General features: G+C 38.9%; 1 protein-coding gene across 1 annotated transcript; it reads left to right on the top strand.

Annotated features, from left to right (window-relative positions):
• Positions 1-831: 831 nt before the first annotated feature.
• On the top strand, positions 832-21,707 carry prdm6 (PR domain containing 6). The gene is made up of 8 exons (XM_026999801.2): positions 832-923; positions 1,258-1,753; positions 3,848-4,155; positions 12,985-13,112; positions 14,576-14,700; positions 16,637-16,979; positions 18,724-18,900; positions 21,386-21,707. Exons 2-8 carry the CDS (start codon positions 1,270-1,272, stop codon positions 21,498-21,500), a joined length of 1,680 nt encoding a protein of 559 aa, XP_026855602.1. The 5' UTR covers positions 832-923; positions 1,258-1,269; the 3' UTR covers positions 21,501-21,707.
• Positions 21,708-22,748: the final 1,041 nt, after the last annotated feature.

A 22,748-nucleotide genomic window follows, 5' to 3' on the forward strand; every position in this document is an offset into this window, starting at 1 on the left:
AATTTAAACAGAAAGGTTTGATGTGTTTTGTTATTAGCCGCATTCTTTTACAGTGAATTGCATTTGTAGACAAGAATTCATTTTTAGACGATTATGTTTGTGTTTTGGTTCGTTATCAATCTACAGAGACTTCTGGAAGACGAATGGCCCTGTCAAAATTACGCCAGTCAAAACATTTTACCACCCCTCTGGACGGAATTGTGTAAAATACCCTACGTTTAGATATACAGACCCTATCCAAACAGCTTTAACTTTCTCAAGCGTCTGAGAGAGGGTGGGAAACGTTTCGGCTGGATAACAAGTTGCAGTACAATACCATGAGGTCCGTTATCTTGAAGTGCATTTATTTCACAGGCTACATAGGTTATAGCCCAATTACTGGGCATTCATTAATAAAATACTAAACTGAAATGTCCAAAGTACTCTCCAAAGGTGCATTTGAGAACATATGACATTTATTCAGGATCTGTGTGGAACGGAGGGCTGTAAGTGATGAAAATCTATATCTCAAACCTAAAACCAGGTGCTTGTTAGTTTTGTTTTGTTTTGGTTTTTTTTTTGTTTTGCTAATTGCAGCAACATAAAATTCCCCTTCACAAAATGTGCTAAAACTGGATTAAATGAGTTCATGCCTTAATGAGCTCAATACCAACTTGTACTAATTAGCAAATGTTGCGCTCCATCCTACCCACTCTTTCCCTCTTACCCTTACTGGCGCACAACCCACGTGTTCCTCCAGGGTCTCTGGAGCGCTAGGAAGAGGGCAGGCGAGGAAGAAGGAGAGAACGTTTCTTATTTTCCCAGTCCACAGAATCCGCGGAGCGGAGCACAGAGTGTCCTACGGTCAATACTGTTATGGTGTGAGCGTCTGGGAATTACAGTTTGGACTCATCGGCCCTGACAAACTCGCTTGGGCTAACAGGGTAAGTTTTCTACTATGCGCTCGGAACATTGTTTGAAGGAAATGAAAGATTTAATATGACTTTGAGAGGATACGAGAAGTGTCGAAAATAAGAATCCCTTAGGTTCCAAATAGCTCCAGTACACCTGGTTCGTGTTCGTTTTCTACCCCGTAAACTGTATGTTTTTGTATGAAAACCACTGTGTATAGATTTGCTATAGCTTTATTATCCTCCTCCTTCTCGTGGAAACTTCAAAGGTTTTTTTGCTCACTGGCCTATAGCAGGCACGTAAGTGAATAAAACAGACAAACAAAACACATCACTGATAGCTCGTCTTTGCTTTTCTGCTCCATAGTCGTAGTAGGAAATGCTGAAACCCGGAGATCCCAGCGGATCTGCTTTTCTAAAAGTGGACCCAACTTACATCCAGCACTGGCAGCAGCTCTTCCCACAAAGCCAGCTCAAGAATGCGGCACTCGCACAGCTCCAGCCCGCCGACAGAGTGGCTATACCGGTGGAAAGTCTTCGCCAGCGACCTCACTTAATCTCGTCAGCGTCTACATCAGTTGCTTTAACACCGTCCTCAATGTCCTCGTCGGTGTCGTCTTTAGTGGGTTTAACTCAGCTCTCTGGTCCGCAAATCGCGCTGTTTGGCCAGACTATTTGCTCCGACATTACAGCAGCAGACAACAGCACATCCCAAGCGAAAGAACTTTGCCTGCCATCAAACTTTAAAAATGACAAGGACTCCAGGTTGAAACTGACCTCTGAGGAGTTAGACTACTACTTGTATGGACAACAGAGAATGGAGATTATCCCCTTAAACAATCATACCGGCGACCTCAATAACCGTATGTATGACTTCATTTTCGTGGAGTATATTCCGGGGGTTCACAGGCCTTTTGATGATGACTGAAACTGTACACGTAAAGAAACCAGCGTGACAATTTCTTCATAAATAGTCATGGTATTGTAATGAAACATTTAACAATCTGCAATATGCAATCCAGTAGGTAAACTAGAATTAAGATAGTAACAAATACATTTAGTAAATTATTTCAATACACAAAACGTATGACAAGAAACAGCAAAATTCGACGACAAATGTTGTGATATCGTACATTTCATAAGCCAGATGACGTGCCAAATGTTAAAACCAAACTTTTGATATCAATTTTAATAATCGGCAGGTGCACGCGTATCTATGGGTCCCGCACGCCATGTCGGATATATTGATGATTTTACTATGTATATCATAAAAGTTGTTAAAATGGGCACTCTGCATGTAAGTTTCAGTTACTAATAACATACTAATTCAAGTTATATTTAGTTTTTAAAAATTACTTTAAAATGTAATAGTATACCAAATAATCAATCAATCAATATACTAAACAACATGAAATAACTGGATTTCATTAGGCTATGTAATTATCTATATAAATATTCAGCTTCATATTCAATCAGATTAAATTAAATAGTATAAAAAATGAAAGGCAATGACTGGAACTAACAGTTCCTGGTAATTAAAATGACAATCATTGCCACAGATTATAGCTGCAACCTGTTTATAGAGCAACGAATTTCTCTAAATTTAGATTGTTTAAAAAATTAAATAGGAATTCGATGGCACCAAGAGCATCGGGATAATCTGTTCATTTAAATTTGATGTCTTTATACCGTTGATTATAAATGTCTAATTTATGTAATCAACAGAATAAAATCTTAAAATGCATGAAGTGAAATATTATATCAAAGCTTGGTTTGAAAAGGTGGTGACTGTTTATTTAAGGTGATAAAACGGCCCATCAGCAGTAATCTCCATCAATATATGCCACAAGGAGATGAGGAATGAGGGGACAAGCCACAATTAATTGCTGTATAGTTTTGTAGAAGAGAGTGGAGTGAGTGTGGATCAGAGATCGATCTTTTCCATCGGCCGCTATTCATCATCCGAACATGGTATATGGAAGTCTCCCGGGGACAGTAAGACTGCTTTATCCACATTTGCTGTTCTCTCTCCAATATTTCACATCAGTAGCGGTCATTTATATAGTGTCTTATAAATGCAAATTACAAAGGAAAGTTACATTTGAAACCATGCTTTTATCTGTGCCAGTACATTTTAGAACGAGATTTCTTGGGAAGTTCAAAGTAGTAGACCAAATTATACAAGATTTCTGATATGGAACAATGCTTAATGTGAGAGGGGTTTTGGAATTCTAGGCACCTGTCTAATTGCGGCAAACTGCGATTGTAATATTAATACGGGCTTATTCGAAATTATTGAATAATACATTAGTTTCAACATTCCCGCTTTTGAAAACATTAGCTTTTATATGGAATTGGCGCATTAATTGTTTGTGATAAAAAAAGAGTGGAAAAGAGTACAATTGCTCGAAACTGAATTAAACTTTGTCGACAGATTCAGGTTTCAAATTAGCAATGGAAGGACGAGAGCGTGCTTGACTCAAAGCTGCTTTTTGCCACGCTGGTCTAATGTTCTGAACTTTCAATGGGCAAAATGTTTGTAAACACGGAAGAAGGTACACCAAAAATACCAAAAATCTAATTATAATTTATTTTATTGAATTAATTTATTTTACACACACACACACACACACACACACACACACACACACACACACACACATATAATTACATTTCACATTTTTTCAGTCTTATAAAAATGTGTTCTGAGTAACCTAAGATGTACAGAAAATGACTATTATTCCATGATACTTGTCATAAATGTGCATCATTTACAGCATCAAGCATCACATAAATTTAGTATGTCTATTAAAGATGTCTATTAAAGTACTTTAAAAAGAGAATGAACAACCTATCGGATTCACTTGGAGGAGTTAGTACCAGTGCTCAGTAGAACACAGGGGTCCCATCTGGCTGGCGAGGTAAATAACAACCTCTCTTGCTGTGCTGTCCTCCAGGCTGTGACATGTGTGCAGACAACCGGAACGGGGAGTGCCCCATGCATGGGCCCCTGCACTCACTGCGGCGGCTGGTGGGGACAAGCAGCGCCTCTACCGCCGTGCCCCCTCTGGAGGTGCCGGAGTGGCTGCGGGACCTACCCCGTGAGGTCTGCCTCTGCACAAGCACTGTCCCTGGTCTGGGTTACGGCATCTGCGCTGCCCAGCGCATCCCCCAGGGTACTTGGATCGGGCCCTTTCAGGGTGTCCCTCTGCTCCTGGATAAGTTACAGTCTGGAGCAGTGCGGAACACCAGACACCTATGGGAGGTGAGTGTGCAGTTTTCCTTCTTTGACCCCTAAATTGCGCAATGTTGTGATGCTTTGGGTAAATCTGAGTGATACACGAGTGATTATTGGTGATTTTTGCTAAATATCAGACGGGGTCAACTGCTGTCGCTTTTGAGTAGGAAAATAACAATGAGGGCATACTGCATGGACCTTAGTAGAATGCTTAAGTTGTATTTGAATGCATGATATGTATCCATTGTAAGGAGAGGAAATGATGGATGAGAAAATCCCATGCAAACATACATTTATAAAGGTCATAGCTCTCAGAGATGACCAACAGTATGCATTGAGCTGACAAGAGAGAGAGAGAGAGATACTCTCTCGTGACAGAGTTTATTACCATTCAGCTGAGAGTCCAGAAATATGGTCCAGCTAAGACATAAATTATATTCACTCAGACATGTTTACATGTTACCCCTTTCTGGGTTCCCTAATTATAGACATTGTCAAATACAAATTTGGATGGCAAGCAGTCATTTTACATGAACTGATTTCTAAGGCTATAAATCTTCGCAGACTGAAGACATGATCTAAATAGTCTGACTTTGAGTTGCTCAGAGCACTGTTGGCTTAGAAAAAGAAGTTTGTTATTGGTGTGCTATGGCCTTATCCACCAGAAATACAGGTTGCTGTTGTAGAGGCCCTCACAGACAGAAAAGAACACTAATACTTGTTATATATGTTCTGTATGACGCCACTTTAAACACTTGCTCAGCCAGAGAGGACTGTAAAAATTCCAGGAGGCTTAAACAGAACTGAGGTGGGTGAGGGACAGAAGTGGACTCAATATTCCATGATATGCAAAACAAGGAGACCTTTCTGCTGTGGGAGGATTTGAAGTGTTAAATCTTATCAGTGTTGATAAAGTGTAAACTACAATCATTTAGGCCAGTATCACTCCCTGTTAAGGAGAGTTCTGAAGGTCCGTTGTCTGTGTGTTTTCTGCTCTGGCGGGTACAGCGAGTAACTGCGAAAATATTTTCTGAAATGTTTCAGTGATCACTTTTAGTGAAAAACATTATTCACAAGCTAATCTTGGCAAATGATCAAGAAAGACGCTGTCATGCTCAGCGATGTTCCTATTCTCAGTAGCACATTACACTAATATTTCTTGGGTTAGGTCACCTATTTATTGAATATGAGATCAAAACATTGCACTGTGAAACGACATAAATTTCATGTTTCACCAAGAGGGAGGAATGTTTTCTTTCTTTCTTTTTTGAAGCTTGCTTCCATGGTAATGTTCGGCTAGCGGCTATGGTTTTCTCATCGGTGAAACCATACACAATAAACCGTTGGAACAATGATTTACTTTTTACTATACATTACTCATTGTTTAAAAGGTTAGAATTCTTTGGAGTAATTAAATTTTTTCCCCATTATTTATTATTATTATTGTTGTTATTATTATTATTATTTCTTGGTAGCAAAAGTGCTCTTTGCCTGGGGAGGTGGGGGGCATTCCAGAATCAATATCTCTGTTATATGTAATTGGGTAATGACTATTTGCCGATTTTAAAGTGTTATTATCTTGTTTCAGATTATATAATTATGTCAAAACGTTTTGATATTCTAAAGGCATCAAGGGTTTATCAAAGTACCCGAATGTTCTGAAAAAACACTTTAAAAGGAATTTTCAAACGATTTGTAATAAACTTCTTCAAGCATATATATTTGCACAGGACTTGTAAACCTATGGTCAGAAATTAATTAAGTTTAAAATAAACATGATTGAAACACAAATGAAAAGCACTGAAAACATATGCTTATTTATTCTTTTTCTAACATTAACATGACTTGCTACTGGGATTTGAGCACATAAATTAAACTGTATCTTTGTGTTAGCGCTATACCATCACTATCCATAGTTGAATTTACAGTGTTGTTCATACTAACTTTGTGATGTGAATGATTTCATTGTACTTCAGTACATGAATGATAAGACTTCAGGTTGATGTCCGTTTCTTACCATGCTGTATTGTTTTTATTTGTAGCATGTCTGCCTTCTGAGACTTGGTAACAGTAAGGCCTATTATATTTCCCACAAGTCTTAGTTGTCTGCCAGGCCTCCTAGTAGACACGTCTCATAGACTTGTCTCTGGAATTTTCACCTCAAGGTACAAATACTTATGGCTAAAGAATATTATACACAGTATTTTTGGAACTTGTCACTGATACTGCACATAATCAGCAATCTTTATAATCTGTTAAGACCATTACTACTGTTATTTCATCTTGTTTTATGGTCAGAGTCTCCAATATAAATATCTTTGTGTTGACTTACACTAGTTGTACTAGTAGGGTTGATCCATTAAATACACAAGGCTGTTAGCAATGTTGTCAAGCATATTTGCAATGGTGTGATGGGTTATGGCAAGGTGCTTTGGAAGAGTGATGCAACAATTCATTCTCATTTAAAAGCTAAATACTATACCTGTGTTTTTATTACCCAGAGAAAGCAGTATTATGCCTCATACACAGTGTGACACATTTGAACTATAACATCACTCATGAAGTTTTGCTTTTTTTGCTCTTAAGTGTCACGTTTCTAGTGATGTAAACTGTTTCATTCTGTCTAGAAAAATTATAATCCAGTGCTTTGTTTTTAATAAGACATATATTTAATAAGATGTTAACAATAAGACGTTGACAACTGTATTTATGTGCAAAAGAAAGGTTTATCATAAAATGAAAGCACTCTACTAAATTTCCCTGTACTTTACTGATTCCCTGCTAAACCACTTAATCTTTTGAAATAGTTATATTCGTTATCTGTTATTAGCCAGTATTACACAGTAGTATTACCAAACCTGCCACTAAATTTGAAAGAAACATATTCAAGCACATATATTTACACAGGGCTTGTAAACTTATGGTCAGTAATTGATTAAGTTTAAAATAAACATGAATAAGACATGAATGAAAAGCATTGAGCACATTTTGGGTATGCTTGTAATCTTCATATAAGCCCATGCAACCGACAAGGAGTCACACAAACATATTAAAACGAATTTAACAAATTAAAACGAACATTTAACAAATCCTGAAAATTTGGTGTAGATTACCTTGATAAGGTAAGGTGCTGAGGGGCAAACCAATAGGGATAATATTTGTCCGCGGTGGCCAGAAAGTCACTTGAATTTTCCTTATATGAGCTATCATCATGTGAACATGGCAGACCACAATGATATCATCCCTCAGGCAGGCATCGGTGGGTGTTCTGGAGTAATAATAACGTGACTAGGCCACAGGCCAGGATAATTATTTTTATTTTCTGCATGCCAGAATGGAGGTGACTTGTTTAACGTTGGTTCACTGACACAGAAAGCTCCATAATTTGTCATTTAAGTTATTTTATGCTCCATTTCCCTCTTGATCCAAGGCTGTGTTGTGTGAGAAAGCATCTTGATGGAGGAACAATTTTATTTGAAATGTATCAGACTCCACAATGTAAACACTGGGCTTTTAGAGGGATGTTGTTTCTTGCTATTAGATTCAATAGTGGCAAAATAGGTGCTGAAAACAGTTTAATTTCAAAGTCAAATGCATTGGTATGTATACATAGCAGCATATTCCTATCCTAATTAAGTTTATAATTTCCCTCACAATTTTTTTGCACTTTTATCTTTAATCCGACTAACGCAGGGATGAGATTATGCATCACCAGCACTGCCTACAGTGTTTGGATCTGAATGCTGTTTCTTAGGCGGTTGTTTTTAATTTAATGTTTGTGTAGTCTGTTCCTTAACTGGTTTTATCTATGGTTCAGCCATAACAATTACAGTTTGAAGCATGACCAACCAAAAAATGTTGTCTCAGTATATCTTTTTACACGTAATTTAGAAAAATGTCATTACATCAACATATTTGCAATGGACAGCAAACTTGCAGTGATGTCATTTGTACTATATACAGTTACACAGACAGGAAATGTGCAATGCTTCTTGGGCCTTCAGTAAGGACAAATCAAAAGTATGTCCTTTTTAACGTAAATCAGGAACGCGATCCCAGCCTTTCACACAAGAAAAAAAAGCTTTCTATTGCCATTTTGCTACACCATGTTATATTAACCTTACACCTGCTTTTCTGGGCAGAGTGAACTCATCGATATTTTTGGCAACATAACAAGGGCGGCTCTGGCAGTACACTGATAAGACTTTTCTTAAACTCCATGAGTTGCATAATGGACATAGTCTGTCATTTTTGAGTTAATATGAGTATGTCTGAAGAAACGTATCAGGCTGCAGTAAGATATACAGCATCACTATATCTCTATGGGACATCCCTGATTTTCACTTGGGAAAAGTAGACTCCAACGCTTTTAAGTAAAGCGCTGATGTTTACCGTTTGTTCACTATTTAGAGTAGGCTCACATACGCTGAAGCCACAAATGACACGAGCATCACTGCGCTTTGGGGTTTTTTGGTTTTTTTTTGGCTTTTGCCATTATTAGGCTAGCCGGGCCATTGGGACTAGGTGAAAAGAAAACATCAACCAGAAGGTGTTTTAATGTGGAGATAACAGTGCCATGCTATCACCTTCTGCAGAGCTATCGCACCACGTCCCCCGTGCAGCCTTACCATTTACATGCCCCGGCCCGATCAGACGAAAGCCCCTAAGAGTTTCCTTAGATAAGGCCGTCCTGGTTCCATTAGCCAAAGTGTTCCATGCTCGTGACTCATGCTGACCTCTCCAGTGTTCCATGTGCCACTGGGATTCAGGTTCTCTAAGCTCAAAGCCTAATGGCTGGAGGGCGCTGATTTACTCGCCATAATAAGGGCAGGAGGTCAAGCGACTGTCGGCTAGGTCTGGTTTAGTCTCAGACGCTCTCTCTCTCGCTCTCTCTCTCTCTCTCTTTCCTTCTCTCCGTGGTCCAGTCATCGACGAGCAGCTGTTCAAGTACGATTTAAAGCGCTTGGTCAGTGACAGTGTCCAATCAGTGTGCCGTAAATGTCGGTCTGAAGAGATTGAGTAGTAAGTAAGGCAGTGACAGGACACCACCCGCGATCAATGGCTAGAGGAGGAGGCACCCGATGCCTGTAATGTCCTCAATTTTACCACATGGAGTAAACGTAAACACAAAGACCTAGAGGAAAAGGGGAGATGTCTCATTGGTCCGTGATACGATGCATGCAACAGAATGTACAAAGGGTTTCATTTTTAGGCTGCTTTGTCTTGTCTTTAGTCTTGCCCGAATTTTCCTTGCTTCGTTGCGACGGAAGCAAGCTGTATGTCATTATTCTTTTTCTGCTACTTACTCCGTCCCCAGGGCAATACCCATATGGGCTTTGATTAAAACCCACCAATGCATGCTTTGTGTAAAACTCGCTGTAAGCCACTGATCATAAGCCATGTTACACTTAAAAGTACATTTCATTTAAACTTCCCAAAGATCAGCATTAACTGTTCAGTGACACTAAAATCCCATATAAGGAGATTTATAAATTAGGCAATTTCCTTGATTATTGCAATTATTTACAAAATTGATTGCTCTGCTGAGCTATAGACAGATTCCAGCAAAGCTATTGACATGGTTCACCTCTGTAATAAACCGACCCTCCTCCATAAAGTGAGATGTCAGTACACCAGAGGTTGTTTGGCATGTAGAACCATCCCAGGGTCAGATATGTTTAGAAATTAATAATGTATCGGACACCTTCTATTGACATCTAGGGCAGCACAAGAGGGGATCGTTTAAAGAGCACTGTTGCAGGCCGAGCTTTGAGAAAATTGAATTCACTGAATTTTTCCTCTGTTTACCATCATTTTATACAGTACTATAAATGCTGTGAAAATGTTAAACTCTGTTGTTTTTAGATGGGTATCACCAATTTGTGTTTGTTGGATTGTAAGTGAAGGTCTAGATGTTCTGATGTGGAATTAGAGTATGGCCCTGCTGGAGCAATGTCAGAGGTGGGGGCAGGGCTAAGATGACATAAATCGCTTTTATAGGGCATTTACTGTAATTCTTACTTAGGGCTGTAACAAACCTGCCTCGCTCAGTGCATTAGGGCACAATGACGCCTATCAATCAAAGTGGGTTTTCCAGCCCGGTTTGCCATATATTATGCCTCCTTTGAGTCAATATGCAAAGAGCAAGCCGCTGATCTGTATTTTGGATCGGATGCTGTGCCTAGTGTGTGAACCTTTGGAAACCTCTTCCCTTCCTGACATCTAGAGATTATAAGCAGTTTATTAAAAGACATCCGTCACATACACATATATTTACGATGCAATAGCAGGCTTCTAAAAAACGCCAGGCTCTTTTTTGACATTCTGATGGAACCCAGATGAACCTATCACATTTGATTGTGAAATCCAATGCCTCTCGCAAATAATCTTTTAATGCAATGAAGTAAGAACACAGCATAAACATTCCACTCTACAAACTGTTTTTTTTTTGTTTGTTTGTTTTTTTGTGGATTGAAACAATGTGTGTGTTCAGGTTACACTGTCCAGCTGAATACTACATGAGGAAAGATAGGCCCAGGAAATCATGCAGCTTCTGTGCAGAGACAGGCAGGAGGAGAAATGAATATACAGGGGTCAAGCAAAAATAATGGATACATCACTTTAAAAAGGCATTAGCTAAAATGTAATATGTACATGTATGCTGTGTTTTAGAGGCTACCGACAGTGAAATTACAATTTTAAGATTTTTAGGAATAACAAGGATTGAAAATTATGCCAGACACAGAAAGAGAAAATCAAAACCATTAATAAAAACAAAGAAAAACTCTAAAATACAAGAATGACGCAGCAAGACATACAAAAATATGACCTAATAAAAACTGTACATCATTAGTTTTATAGAACTCATATTTATGAGCGGTCCAGCTGAAAACCGCTAGTTGAGAAGTATAACACTGTCTTTGAATGTTTAATTTGAAGACTAAAAGAAGTGTTTTCCCCATTTGCTCACTCATGAGTAGCACATTATAGCACCTCTCGAAGAATGGTCTAATTCCCCACTAGAAATTATCCAGAATGTGTAGAACAGGACTCAAATATGGAATGAATCTGCTCTGCAGACAAAGGGAAACCCAACTCCATGTTACTGATACACATATATCTGATGTTTTCATTACTCTATCTGGCTCCTATATCATCTCTTAATATGAGGAGAAGAGCTCTTCAGTGGGATTTTTTTGGAGTAACTCCAGCATCAAAAGCCTCCACAGAGAAATGAATGGACTGTCAGGAGTTTTTTAAGTGGACCCATTTTTAACGTGTGAGAAGTTATGTATACTCACATGTGCACGTCTGTGTGTATGTGTGTTTGTGTGTGAGTGTGTGTGTGTGAGAGAGAGACACAGACAAAGAGAGAGAGAGAGAGAGCCAAAGAGAGACAATGTACGGTTCAGTGCCGTTGTCTGATCACAGAAATGCCATAGTCATTCTTTCACACTCTGTGGAAGCTGAGATGTCTGTGGGGTCATCTGGCTTTTCCTGTAGTATTTTCATACTTTTCAGTAGCCATTGTGACCACATATAACTACATGTGCTGCAAATAGCTTCCAAATGTGAAACAATGACTACAGGAGTTAAGCAGAAAAACTGCACAAGGCCGTAAGGCCTGAGAAGTCTTAGTGAGAAAAGCATGCTTGACTGTAGTGTGCTTTCAATTAGTGAGCACAGAACCTCCTGTTCTAATACAGACTCCACAAACAGAACTTTAATCTGTGTGTTTCATTCATAAATCAACAAAATTACAGAGCTTCGTTTGCCACAGAAACTTCATAAATACTGGACATTTAATATGCAAAGTAAAAAAGTAAAAGTCCTGTCACCACAACAGCACGTGTGCACCACCCTAAAGGTTTGCTCTTTTTATTTTTATTTTGATATTTATCTAAAAAGAGCTAAACAACCCAGAAATAAAGTACTTCTTTGACTGTTTTGATATAGCAGCTGGAAGGTTAGGTCCGGTTTTGTGTAACAAACTGCCTTGCTGTAAGCATCGTCTGAGCATTCGATCATGCTGTCAAATGTGGTGGAGGTTCACTAAAAAGCCATGTGGGTAAGACAGGAGAATGACTGCAGACAAACTGGATTTCAGGGACACAGTGGGGTCAAAGGGGTCTCCAAATCCCATTCATTCAGCCATGCTCCTGTGACAAGGCCAGGGATCACTTACTTCTGCACTGAGAGATGGATGGCTAGCCGTTTAGGTGCAAATGCTGAGGCAGGCTATTGGCTGAAAACACTTGTTTATAGATGTGATTTTATGTTGATTTAACGAAAAGTTCCGCTAATCTAGGAGGATGAAAGCAAGGTCCATCTCATCTGATGTACATGAAACCTGCCACCTTTTATTGGGATGAAATACATTATTTTTTATGCTCTGGCAATGTGACATCGTGCTGCTTCAAAAGTCTAAGCAGCGGGACAAAATTGCGCTTTTACATGCAACATTCATTCAGGAGAATTATGTTAGCATATTCGTGGGTTAGAACTGTTTTGATGTAGAAAAACTAAGACCATATGCTATGCCATGCATTACTTCATTGCTATCCAGGACATGGCAAAAGTTCTGGCTAAATCGTTGGCGGTGAAATATGAACATCATGGCAGAAGTTTATGCAGGTGCATAATCAGCGAATCTCACCACCGCCACCTCCCACCGTATTTTTGCGGAACAGCAGTGGCAAACTGTCAAAACAAACCCTAAACACCTGTCAGTAATCATTTGTCCCGTACTTTTTCATACATTAATGGGGGATGTGATTAACATATGAGGCATTCAAAGTGTTTTTGTGTTTGTGTGCTGTAATGTTGGTCATATTTATTATACTCTGTTTCTCTTAGATCTATGACCAAGAGGGCACATTGCAACATTTTATCGATGGTAATGAACCAAGCAAGTCGAGTTGGATGAGGTATATCCGTTGTGCCAGACACTGTGGGGAACAGAACATGACAGTGGTTCAGTACAGGTAAGGTGATTTTTTTTAGTAGCTGACTTCATCTTTGGTCATGTCGATCCAACCAATTAGTTCCATTTTTCTTGTATAGGTGCTCTATTACAGGGTGCTATCGACACCATGCTCCATTAGACATGGGTGTAACTTAGATTAACACAAGCAGGCAATGCATGATTGCTACTCTTTGTTTCTATGGCAGTGTGCCTAAAGATCTGATGTCTGATATTAGTTATCACAGAAATCAAAGGGATTAAGATTTATGCAGTGTCACTTTGTGTCTTAAAGTGTTTCAAGTGCCTGCTTCAATAGTACTTTGTCTGGTGTCTGGTGTTTCATTGTTAAGACACTGCAACATCTTAGCACTCTAAGTTGGTATGAAGTCAAGAGGGATTGTAGCGTTCAGGCACCTAAGAGAGCAGCCTTTCCGCTCTTTCATCCAGTACTGTGTAAGCATTATACATTAGGAACAAGCTAGGAGGAATTTTTCCAACCTATGCACGGTGTACAGTGGGATGTACCCTCCGTCAGCTGGATTGAGTTCCGCATGTTATGATTTGCAGTATCTAAATGGAATTCTTCAAAGCATCTGGTGATTGATTGGGCCTGAGCTGGCTGTTTTGTTTTGCCCTGACAATAATGTCCATTGGCATGTGCTTCACTTCGCTTGCACTGGGGGACGCCCCGCCGTTGTCTTTATGACTCATCCAACCACAATACTAAATACATGTCAGCGCGGGAAATGTTATCCAAGCCGGAGGGGAAAAAATGGCTTTTGATGTGCTTGGCCAGTGTGGAGTTCTGTGCACATTTTGGGAGTGACGGCAGCGTTGTAAGAGATGGCGTTCGTTTACGCTCATTCGCTGCCCTCTGAAAGTGTGCAAGACCACCCATCGCTCCGAAAACAGCCCTCTTTCAGCAGCCAACTGAGTCATTTAGTCCAAGTACATTTATTTGTGCACTCCGGTGTTTATGTTAAGTGAAGCCAAACTGAGAGACGAACTGTTACAAGAGTATAAAGTACATGGTATACTTTTTTTTTTCTGTCATGGGTTATGAGATGTTTTTAATTTATGGGAAAGCCCTTGTTTTATTTTGGTGTCATGGTGGAAAGAATTAATAAAATGCACAGACCTCAGCAGAGACCAAAGAAGCTTACTGTCAAATATTTGCAATGCCCTATATTTACACAGAGGCAACTCAAAGGCTCTTCTGGTGTACTTAGAAAACATGAACACAGATCCTGTGCAAATTACAAATATCTATAAGTTTAAAATTATGACAATAATTTGTGTGAAATACAGATTTAATAAATGTTTGTTTTTAAATGTTGAACATAATTTTTTAAATATCTTTATTAATTAGTGAGTAACCATCAACAAAAATCTTTTGACATGTGTTGGTGGTGTAAAGATGTAAGATGTAAAAATATAATTAAAAAGTTAAATTTGACACAAACACTGTGATCATATTTTTAGATCTTGTATTTTCTACCGGACTTGTCTGGACATTCCACGAGGAACTGAGCTTCTGGTCTGGTACAACGACAGCTACACCTCCTTCTTCGGTATTCCCCTGCAGTGCATAGCACAAGATGAAAACTGTAAGTTTAGCCCCTCTCCCAAGCAGACAGTGTCTCATTCACTTAATTACCAGTGTCGGAATACTGAATGTATATTTTGTGGTTACAGCAAATATTTTACACATTTTTATATCTTAACAGTCGAGAAACAAAGATATTGCCAAAAACGCTTACTCTTACAATAACAAGGGATGTTTTTTTAGGAAATGTTTTCTGCATAATTCCTTAGACCCACAAAGTGACTTCAGTGACATTCAAGAGTTTTTTTTTTTAATGTTTGCTATTCTTAGTATAAATACAGTCTTAATTCACCCACAAAGGCCTATAGTAATAGTTGATCCACACATTGTTTTCAACATTCATTTTGCCATTCTTATGATAACTGTAGACTTAATTCACCCAAACAGAACTGTAGTGCTAGTTCCACACATTCTTTTCCAAATAAGACTTTGCAGTAGTCCAGTTTACAGTTCCACAGTTGAGATTCTCTGTTTTTTGACCTGCTACCTAAATCTTATCTTGTACTTCAAATTAAGATGCAGATTTAGATTTAGATTAAATTTAGAGTCATGCTAGGGCAATTTAGCTCAACTGTATTTTAGTCTCCAGGGAATCCATGATATACTCTGAAATATATTTGGACGGACTTTATTTTAATATATTATTTTCTCAGCATAAATGAGCATTTACCCAAGTTAGGGCTTATGTTTGTTGAGCCCATTGGCCAGTGGAACGCCTAGACATCTGACAGCGTCTGACAGTTTAGTGTTTACATAGGAGACATTTTATGACTTTAGTCTGGTTCTGTTCTGTTTAGACAACTCCCTTTCCCTCTGAACCATTCGCCAAATTAATAGATACAATACTATATTCAAGAGAAAAAGCCCCACAAGACCAGACCAGTATGCTCTTGAAAACGTTTGGACTATAACCTTAGAAAATAGCACACAGGGTATGAGATAAACTATAACTGCATGTACCTGAATGCATTTATCTGAGGAAACAAAATGTGTAAAAAAAAATTTAAAAAAGAAAAGAAAAGAAAAATATGACCTATTTTGGGATTGTGTTATAACAGGGCTTTTGACAGCTTAATCTGAATGCACTTATGTCACTTCTGAAATTCCTTATGTTGGAGTTATTTTTGGTGTGTGCATTTTTATTTATGTACAACCAATCTTGCACCCTTGACTACTTTCTAATAGAGAGGAAGGTACAGGAAGGCCTAAATCTGAAGAACCAATCCAAACAAGCTACTGAAACCATCAAATAGCCTGAAACTTGAATGATTTCTGCATTTTGAAATAAACCCTCCAGTACCCTGCTACAGATACTCTTTAAATGACCTCTGGGTAATGTCTATGCTTCAGTGCTAACTCTAATCATAATTCTTTAGCTTGATCTTCAACAGAGTTCAGCATCTTACATTAGATCTTGACCCAATGATAATTCATGTTTTATTGTACTGGATGTGTTGACTTTATTAAATAAGAAAGGCCAAGCTCTTCTCCCACAAGTCTCATCTTACAGTTTGATAATGTTATGTTTTTGTGCACAGCATGCTGCACTACAAAGAATGTGGAATGTGGTTTGCCTAAGGATGAGATAAACTGGCTCTGCCTTCTCGAATGTAAAGTTTAATATGAAACTACTGTCCAAAAAATCATGTATTACTATTCACAGTAACAGAAGTGGTTCTCCAATAAAAATGTTAAATAGGTGAAGTCAAGCCAGGTCTGTTAGTTGTCCAGACTGTAAGAATGTATTTAGTCTATTTTAGACTGAAAAGAATAAGGAGAAAATAAGTTAAGTAGAGTGAGACAAGACAATAGCTGAATGTTGAATGCTGAACAATAATTAGATCCTTCTGATAAGCAGTTACTTGTTTTTCTGTCTTCCACATTGCCTGTTTTGTAGGCAACACATTCTTATCCTGCACTTGCGTTTCCCTGAACAGTGAATGTGCCATCTACTGTAATCGAGGCCATGTCCCGGCAGGAGAGCCTGCAACCCTTCAGCAAGACGTCCAAATCCTCGTCGGGCGTCCTGCAGCGCTCCATGGTTTTCCCGCACTCGCCCTGCTCCCGGAGCTTCTCCCTGTTGGACAAGGCAGGCAGCGTGGAGTCAGGCTTCAACCAGCTGAGCTCCAAGAACCAGCGGGTGCTGGCCAGTCCCACCTCCACCAGCCAGCTCAACAGCGAGTTCAGCGACTGGCACCTGTGGAAGTGCGGCCAGTGCTTCAAGACCTTCACTCAGCGCATCCTTCTCCAAATGCATGTGTGCACACAAAACCCCGACAGGTAACCTGGGCTTTAACTGGCAATTAACAGACAGACTATAAACTAAGCCTGTTGAATAGCAAGAATAGTTCATTTGAACCCCCTGCAATGGAATCTATTGGATCTTTTGCACAATTGCTTAGTCAGATGTCTTAGGAGTGCCTGTGGTTTGCTATTGCTACTGCTGGAGATTCAACTGAAAGCCAAACAGTATTGGCAGCATGGCCAAGACCATCTCTGTGATGGTATTTCTCTTTAGAACATTGAATGCAAATACAGTGTGTAACATCTCTAAACCTAATTAAATATGGCCAAGAATGTATTGGAAATTTTTTGCTTACTATTTTTCTTGGGTGCATATAAACCTATAAATCAGTTGCTACTGTCACGTAGAAATACCCACTCCAATGGTTATGCAGAGGAAAACAGATGCCACTTATTCAATAAACTAATATTCATACAGAAGAAAAATGTTGCTGGGATACCCTAGGAGTTGAAGTCAATGTGAGGGGTTGTCAATATTAAACTTTATGACCATGGGGTGCAGATAAAATTTAGCTGAACAAGGGAATCTGGATCTGTTGGTATTTGGAGTCGAAGCCAGTGCCATAAATGACCCTGTGAATCTGTTTAAAATGCTCTCAGCTAGACTTTATGGCCTTTGGCCTGTACATACTTATTGATGTTTGTTTTATACGTACACTTCAGAATAGATCAATTATTCTGGTATATCATCACAAAAAAAAGGGTTTTGCTTATTCATTTTGCTGACCTCTAAGCAAGGTTTTAATATTGTTCGTTTGTTCACACTAGTCATCACCAGTGTTGTGATTTTGTTGCTTTCTATCAATGAGTACTGTGAAAATTTACAGTACTACCATGCACCATAAGCAGCAAGCTACCAAATCCAACTATCAAAATGAATTCAGACTCTCTGCAGCATTCTAGAAGTAGACACCCATCCCTAAACCCACACAAATAGCTCACGCTTTTACATTACACAGAGTGTGTGGAGCTTTATTTCAGGTTTGAGCATGTTTAGGTACAGATGCAGTCATGCAAGTTCAGTGAGCTATTTATCTCTAATATTGTGCTGCTCCAGGGCCCAGTGCAGCAATAAACAATATGTTGACATTAATCACAAATGCTGCTGTAGTAAATACTCCCCAAACATTTATCATGATAAAATATTCACAATCAATGCATCTCCCAACAGAAAAACTTCAGTCACAAAGGCTGGTAAAAAGTGTGCCATATGCATACTTTTAGACATTCTACACATAAAAATAGTAATAATAATTGTGTAATTCTAGCTTTGTGCTAATAGGTACAACATTTTGCCCTGTTACTCCAATTATGTAATCAATTTTTTTCCCACGACATTCAGGTGAACAATTTTGCCCCTCTCTTCTAAACAAATAAATAATGTGATTGATGGCACAGTTGAATTGTCAATTAATCTAATTACGCCTGTAAGTGCTTTCCTTTGTCGTCCCTAATTGTCAATACATTTGTGATTTGTTATCAGCTTTCCATGATTAACTAGAACTGGGCTAATAATTAACACCAATCATTACAGCTGTGGCTTCGCGCTCCCAAACTGAAAAAGGAGGAATCCGTAACCCTGCGAGCGGCCCCGCAAGCCACCGAAATATTGATATATGGCCCAAACTGTGTTCCTTGCCCCAGCGTTGATGAGAGGTCGTGCTGCCATGGTAACGGCAGTGGGACGTCACTGATTTGCTCCCGTGTGTGCTCTTCCTAGGCCGTATCAGTGCGGACACTGCTCCCAGTCCTTCGCTCAGCCCTCAGAACTGCGTAACCACGTGGTCACACATTCCAGTGACAGGCCCTTCAAGTGTGGCTACTGTGGCCGAGCCTTTGCCGGGGCCACCACGCTCAACAACCACATCCGCACGCACACTGGGGAGAAGCCATTCAAGTAAGTAACAGTGAGTACCACCGCTTCCTAGCTGATGTTTAATGTGACTCTGTTGATGTGAAATACACCCAAACATCACAATGGCAGGAGGGCAATATCAGCAGCAGTAAATATTAAGTTCTGGAATACTTCATAAGAAGGTTTCTGGGATATTTAACACCATGTCAGAATTGATCAGTGTTATGGAGCTATAGATAGTGACCAGGTTTGAACATTTGTTTGGGCAAGTAATGTCCTTACTACAAACTTTGCATGCATTTAAACCACCATAAGGTTAGGTAACAGTTCGGCTACAGTTGGCTCTTACTGGTGCTCTCAGCACTGACATTCCTTTGGCCACAACTTATGGTAAGAAAATATTATTGTCTAGGTCTGGAGTTAGCATTTTAGCTAAAGCATTCTGATTTGTGAGCTACATAGATTTCTTGCAAAAAGAAAAAAAAAAAGAGCAATTTGAACATCTAGAGTGGGTAATGGATTTCTTCTAAGTCAATTGGATGTTACTTACATATGACCTTTCAGAATACAAATTATTTTCCCCTTACTTGCTGTATTCAGGTCTTGCTTTCAATAAAGCTACCAGGCGATACTAATGCTAATAACTACTACTGAAAGCTTTTAAAATAATTTCCAAAACATATTGTAATGTAGGCTTGAAAGCTCCACCCAAATAACATAGGGCGGCCTAAATGAAAATTGCAACGCTCACACGTAGATTGCCTGGCATTTCACAGGATTTTGAGCTGAAATGCTTAAATAGGTTTAGGGATTGTTTTGGTGTCAAGAGGAAACAAGGAGCTGGGATTCATTGGAGTGTGAGGTGGAATAGAGGGTTGTCTGAAGCAAGAGATTTATCAAGAAATTATTTAAATAATAAAAATATACTTAAGCCAGTATTTACTAAATCCAGTCCTTTTTTTGAAGCTAAGTATATATCATGCATTGTCTCTCAATGTGATTTTTTGATATAATCAAGCATCACAATGTTGAATAAAACCTTGTCAAATATTTAGATGACAAATATCTCGCAAGAAGAAATGGCTTCTGACTATTCTTTGTGCTAGTGTGCCAATATTTAGTTGTTATTAAAATTTTTAAACCACTTTTTTGAAATATATCAGTGTGATACTTGTTGCCTTTGTCTGGTAGTGACATCACTTACGTAGTGAATCAAAGCCTTTTGCCACTCTTTACATATGACAGCTACACCTTAAGCATTAGAAAGACATTTGGATAAAGAACGAAATTATTTTTGCAAGCCGTTGCTGGTCACTTGAGAAAGGTCAAGTGATAGGTCAGACCTGTACATGACATAGGTCATGAATTTGTACGATATCATATGGAGCCTCTGTGCGTCATCTTACTACACAGTATTTCTGGTGTGAGGAGGTGTGGGCTGCTTAAAGCAGAGCAATCCTGTAACAAATCAGCTATCTAATAAGCAATCAGTGATACACAAATGTGTCATCAGCACTTCAGGAGCTCCAGAGAGGAAGGGGCGCACAAAGACTTTAATGAATACACCACAGAAATCTTTAGTCAATCAATACGCCTGAGTTATTCTCATTGAGCTGATGTGCTTGATAGAATAAGCCTGCCGTTTTCTCTTCTCTTTGTGGGGAGTGCAGAACTGCTCGCGCACTGCAAGACATCAACTGCACATTGGGGGTTCCAGCTCAGCTGTTCTCCGCCTGAAGTTTGGAATATTACATTTTTAAGAGCTTTTTAGAGCCAATGACTATTATCGGATTAGTTCAGTTTTTGATGGCTTTGCATAGTATATAAATTTGAGTGGGGAGGGTGTTTCTAGATGGGCTGTAGTCTGGTTGCAAGGACATGGTTGTTAAGGTTAATATTTTTCATTTTTAGCTAAACATAGGTTCTTGATATTTTAGCCATAAGGGTCTTTGAAATAGCATAGGTTAAGTACCCCAGACTCCAAAGTGAGTTGTAAGTAGTTCCACATTTTTACAGATATATTCTTAATTATTTTATTCATTTTTCATGCATTTAGACCATATTGCACAGTCCCATTGTGAAAATGTACTGAATAGACTAGACTGGTTAAACAAGCACTGTGTCCTTCACATGCTGCACAAGCTATCATGGCTTTCTGGCTGCCGTGCACAAGCCATCAGCAGATGGACCCCTTTGATTGCCAGCCTCCTGAAAATATCTTTTTGTTCTTTATCTATTGTAAGTGACAATGATGCGGGGTCTTATCTAGACAGGCCTCTCTGGGGGCACCCCTTCCTCTCAGATTATTGACAGGGCCTCTGTGTTGTGAGGCATCTCAGTCTTCGCCCATCATCGGCATCAAGGCCCTTAGGTGTGGGTGGCAATTACACCTTTCTGGCCCAGTAAGATTTCCAGCCACTTTCAAGTGTCACTTGTCATTAAGTCAACTTAGGATGAGACGCGGTGTCTGATGGTCTTCACTGAACGTGTCGTCTGTGCGTGTGTGTGTGTGTGTGTGTGTGTTCAGGTGTGAGCGGTGTGAAAGGAGCTTCACGCAGGCAACACAACTCAGCAGACACCAGCGGATGCCCAACGAGTGCAAGCCCATCAGCGAGAGCAGTGAATCAATCGAGGTGGATTAGCTGATTGACCAGGCCGGAATTAAACGGCAAGGGAAAATCATGATTAAATGTCACGGACACTTAAGCAAAACCAAAGATTTCCTCTGAGAAACTCTCAATCAGCCCTAGAAAACCAAAAGCAGTAATAAAATAAGTAAGATGTTAAGAGATATTGATCCTGACACAGATAGGGGGCTGGATGTTTTGGGGTAGGAGAGGGGCAAGCAGAAAATTGCAGGGGGGTATTAGAAGGATAGAACATTTATTCATGACTGGGAGAATCATGGTTATGTTTAAACCAAAGCAAGAAGAAAAAAAGCATATAAGCCAGAACGTTTTGCTTCATTTCCTACTCTGTACAATGAAGCTAAAGGGAGAAGACTAGAAGGGTGCAGGGATGGACACGGCCCAAAATAAAAAACAGAGTATCTGTATGAACACATCATTCAGATAGCAGGATTTGGTTATACTTTTTATCAATCAAGTATCCACACATTATTATTAGGTTAAATTGTATTCATAATGCCTTATAATGCTTGATGTACACCTTCATAACTGTATACAAATGTTCATAATTACATACATAATACATTATAATGCTGCAGGATAAGTCTTTATAGCTCAAAATAACAATTCATTGTAATACATTTTCAACTGTCTAGAATATTTGCTACTGATGGCACCAGTGTCATAAAACTTTAGGACAAATATTAATCGCAAAATTATATAAAGAGTTTACAAATGAGCCTCTAAATTAATCACTAATCTAAATTGATCAAAAGAGCTGCAGGTTGTCTTTACAGACTTTAAGTGATATTTTCTTTAAGTATTTAAACCAAAATGTATAACAACATTAATATCAAACCTTGCAAAGCACTGTAAATTGTTTTCTCTTGTTTAAAGGACAAACCTTAATGAAGGTGAGATTGACAAAATAATTTCATACAGAAATAATCTCATTATTCACTAGTCTGTCCTTTGAACACTGGTGCTTTTACTTTGTAAAATATACTTTCATATTTAAAGGGCTATCAGCTAAATATGCTATTGGGAAATAATTCTCTTTATCCCATGTACTGTTTACAAAGAATAAACCATATCCATTTAAAGGACTGCAAACAGCATCAAAGAGTAGTATAAAGCCATACTTACGACAAAGTATGTCTTTATAGAATATTTTATGAACCAACACATGGTATAAAGCTAAAGCTACACCGGTTGCATGAATAGAATTATGAATAGATAATGGTTGTATTGTAATAGTATTAT

Source organism: Electrophorus electricus, chromosome 23 (assembly GCF_013358815.1).
Source record: "Electrophorus electricus isolate fEleEle1 chromosome 23, fEleEle1.pri, whole genome shotgun sequence".
Classification (NCBI taxonomy): Eukaryota; Metazoa; Chordata; class Actinopteri; order Gymnotiformes; family Gymnotidae; genus Electrophorus; species Electrophorus electricus.

Coding starts and splice junctions, on each gene's coding strand:
- prdm6 (XM_026999801.2), top strand. CDS start 1,270: ATGCTGAAACCCGGAGATCCCAGCGGATCTGCTTTTCTAAAAGTGGAC. Junction 1,754..3,847: donor TACCGGCGACCTCAATAACC/GTATGTATGACT, acceptor GCTGTCCTCCAG/GCTGTGACATGTGTGCAGAC. Junction 14,701..16,636: donor CATAGCACAAGATGAAAACT/GTAAGTTTAGCC, acceptor TTCCCTGAACAG/TGAATGTGCCATCTACTGTA.